At 59.7% G+C, this 3,789-nt stretch overlaps 1 protein-coding gene across 1 annotated transcript; it reads left to right on the top strand.

Annotated features, from left to right (window-relative positions):
• Positions 1-516: 516 nt before the first annotated feature.
• On the top strand, positions 517-3,333 carry ARL4C (ARF like GTPase 4C). The gene has a single exon (XM_075755900.1). The coding sequence runs from the start codon at positions 783-785 to the stop codon at positions 1,359-1,361; it is 579 nt and encodes a 192-aa protein (XP_075612015.1). The 5' UTR covers positions 517-782; the 3' UTR covers positions 1,362-3,333.
• Positions 3,334-3,789: the final 456 nt, after the last annotated feature.

Raw genomic sequence — 3,789 nt, forward strand, 5'->3', positions numbered from 1 at the left:
CAGCGCCAGCGCGGGCCCTGCCGTTCCAGGAGGAGAGCATCGCTCTCCCGCTTCCCGGGCTCGGTGTCGCCAGCCGTCCCCGCAGAGCTGAGCCGCTTTTGCAGCCCTGGGCCCGGGGCAGCAGGAGGTCCCTCCTTGTGGCTCTGTAAAAGGGATAACGCCTTGGCTTGGGACTATTTTTAGGGGGTTTTTTAAATGGTTTTTGGGGGGGGTTAAATGATTTGGGGGGGGGTTAAATGATTTGGGGGGGGGTAATGATTTTAGGGGTTTTTTTAATGATTTCAGGTCGGGGAAGGATGAAAAGCGTCGGGATAACCAAGCGTTACCCGCAGGCAGGCCCCCGGGGCGCTGCAGGTCAGAGCCCCCGGCGGTGCAGGCAGGAGAGGGGACGGGCAGGTGCCGGTGCAGGCAGGGCGGGGGGGGGGGGGGCGGGAAGGGCGGATGGAGGGGGCGGAGCCAGCGGAAGGCGGCGGCGCGGCCCCTCCTCCCGGGCGGGGCGGTGTCGGGCAAGTGTGTGTGTGAGTGTGAGTGTGTCCGTGAGTGTGTCCGTGTGCGTGTGTCCCACCCCCACCCCCCCCGCGCGCGCTGCCGCCGCGTGGAGCCGCGCTGCCTGCTCGCTGCCTGCTCCGCTGCCCGCTGCGCTGCCCGCTCCGCTGCCCTGCCCGCTCCGCTGCCCGCTCCGCGCCCTGCCCAGCCCAGCTCACCCCCCCAGGCCGTGCCCCCGCTGGGCCGGACGGCGCGGGGATGGGCGCGGGGTTGTGAGGGCGGCGTGAGCCGTGGCCATGGGGAACATCTCCTCCAACATCTCCGCCTTCCAGTCCCTGCACATCGTCATGCTGGGCCTGGACTCGGCGGGGAAGACCACGGTGCTTTACCGGTTGAAGTTCAACGAGTTCGTTAACACCGTGCCCACCATCGGTTTTAACACGGAGAAAATCCGGTTGAGCAACGGGACGGCCAAAGGCATCAGCTGCCACTTTTGGGACGTGGGTGGTCAGGAGAAGCTGCGCCCGCTTTGGAAGTCCTACAGCCGCTGTACCGATGGCATCATCTACGTGGTGGACTCGGTGGACGTGGACCGGCTGGAGGAGGCCAAAACGGAGCTGCACAAGGTGACCAAGTTCGCCGAGAACCAGGGCACCCCGCTGCTGGTCATCGCCAACAAGCAGGACCTGCCCAAGTCCCTGCCGGTGGCCGAGATCGAGAAGCAGCTGGCCCTCCACGAGCTGACCCCCTCCACCACCTACCACATCCAGCCCGCCTGCGCCATCATCGGCGAGGGGCTGACGGAGGGCATGGACAAGCTCTACGAGATGATCCTGAAGCGGAGGAAGTCCCTCAAGCAGAAGAAGAAGCGGTAGAAGCCCCGCAGATGCGGGGAGGGATGGGGAAGCAGACAAAGGAACCGAGGGGGAGAGAGAACCAAAGCGATTCTTTTTGTTTTAATTGTTATTATTAATTTTTTTCCTCTTTTTTTCTTTTTCCTTTTTTTTTTTTTGGCCTCCTTTCCAAATGAACAGACAATAGTGGTGATAACAAAGCCGCTCCTGCCAGCCAAGCCCACATCCCGGCTGCGGGCGAGAGCTGGGGTCTCCCCCCGCCCCTTTCCCTGGACCACCGTGCTCCCCAGGGCCGGATCCGGACCTGCTGGGCCCCCGGGCGAGCCCCCCCCCCCCCCCGCCCCGTCCTTCGGGACCACCGAGCTTTTGTGTGCCGGGGGCGAACAGGGCAGGACCCTGTTGAAGTGCATTGGAGAGAAGCCCAGCGTGCTTCTGGATCTTTAACGCGTGGATTTTTGGGGGGGGCGGAGGTTGGGGGGGGGTAGCAGGGATGCGGTGGGGAGGGATGGATGCTATGGGGGGGGGTGTGGGGGGGGGGTGAAGGCAGCGCCCGGGCTCGGCAAGGTCAGCGATTTGGGGGGGGGGGGGTCCAGCTGCACCCCGATGCCTGCCCGCATCCCAGCATCCCTCCCCCGCGTTTGTCGGTGGGAAAGGGTGTTGAAAGCGCGGGGGGGGGGGTGTGGGTTGGACCAGCACAAAATGTCTGGGGGGGGGGTGGTGATGGGTAAGGGGACAACCCCCCCCACCACCTTCCTACCCCGGCTGCTGTTTTATTAGGGTGTGGATGGGTGCAGAGCAAGGAGGGGCAACCTTCAGCCCCCGGGGGGGGGGGGTGTAAGGCTGCGGCGCTGGGGGTGCTCAGCAGCTGCTGACTGGTGCTGAGCTTTAAGCTGTTTGCTTAAAAAAAAAAAAAAAAAGAGGGAAAAAAAAAAAGGCAAGATTCTTGGGTGAGCACTGCTGGAAGCATTGGGGGGAGGGGGGTGTCCAGGAGTCCCCCTTCTCAGAGGCTGAATTGTGTCATCTTCTGAAGCAAAGCCCCGAGCAGGTCTGTACTGTGCCCAGGCAGAGGCATGCTCCAAGGACTGGGGGTACGGGAGGAGCCGGGGGGGCCCCCTCGCCCCCCTCCTCTTTAGCTAGCGAGGGTATCTCAAGCTGTAGCCCTGTATCTAGTACCCAATTTGCCCCAGCTGGGGTGAGCCAAACTAGGGGTTACTTAATAAACACAAAAAACAAGGTTCGTGGTGCCGCTCGCCGTGCTGCTCCGCGGTCGGGGCAGGAGGTCGGGGCAGCGCTCGCTGAACGTGGGGTTTTGGCGGGGGGGGGGGGTCAGGGCAGGGCAGGACGGACGGCTGCCGGCACTGAGATGGCCAGAGCTTGCAAAAATCTCTGCTGGAAAGGGACTCGGCAAGCGCCGGGAAAATGGCAGGATGTATAGAGACATGGGGGGGGGGGTGGGTAACATAGGGGGGATATTAGTTTTTTATAAAGATTTAAACCCGATTCAAAGCAGAGAGCCCCTTGCTGCCAGCAGTAGCTGTGGGGGCTGCCCCTGCCTGCTGCGTGCCCCGGGGCAGGATCAGGCCTCGCCGCATCCTTCTGCAGGTGGACGTTTTGGTACCTGGATGGGACTGAGGTCCTGGGCACCAAAAGCCGTTTGCTGTTTGTGTTTTGGCCTAGGAGCCGTCTATCTGGAGGAGAAAACCAGGGTCCCGGCTTTCCACGCTGCCCACGGAGCAGAAGCGGGCGGCCCTCGGGAGGCCAAATATCCCGAGTTTTGAGCCACGCAGTCTGGCAGGATTTTCTGGTGATTTTACACCAGCCTTCCCGTTTGAAAACCCCTTCCCAGAGCAGCCAAGGAGAAACCACCAAGCAGACAAAAGAAAAAAATGCCCTTTGGGTTTCAGGGAGTTGATTCTCCCCTTGCAGCGATGAGCGTGGCACCTTCCAAATAGCGTTGTTTTTCTTTTTTTTTTTTTTTTTTCTTTTTTTTTTGGTAGGAAACAAATGTTGCAGCCAAGTAGTATTTCTGTTCCTGCGGGATTTGAGTTCCCAACGCGAGTCCCGACTTGTGTGCTGAGTGAGTGGGCTGGTCCCATCAGTTCAGGTGGCTCTGTTCCCGCTTCCTTGGGTTTGCTTTGCTTTGTCTTCACCTCCAACACTTTGGTACTTACTGTCGAGAGAGGGGAAAAAAAAAAAAAATATTTATTTTTGATGCCACAGAAGCCACATGTATTTACCGTTTTTTTTTTGGAGAGCGACCCATTTTAGAGGCGAAATATAAGGCTATAGTTTCCCCACCAGCTCAAAAGCAATCAGGTTTTAAAAAAAAACCAAACAAAACGAGACGTGCAGGCTATTAGTTGTGGGGTTTGCCTCCTTGCTGTCGAGACGTAGGTCTTGGTTTAGCAAACGCTGGCGTAGAAAGCCCGGTTGGCATGCATTTACGGAG

The sequence above is a fragment of the Balearica regulorum genome, chromosome 6 (genome assembly GCF_011004875.1).
Source record: "Balearica regulorum gibbericeps isolate bBalReg1 chromosome 6, bBalReg1.pri, whole genome shotgun sequence".
NCBI classification, from domain to species: Eukaryota; Metazoa; Chordata; class Aves; order Gruiformes; family Gruidae; genus Balearica; species Balearica regulorum.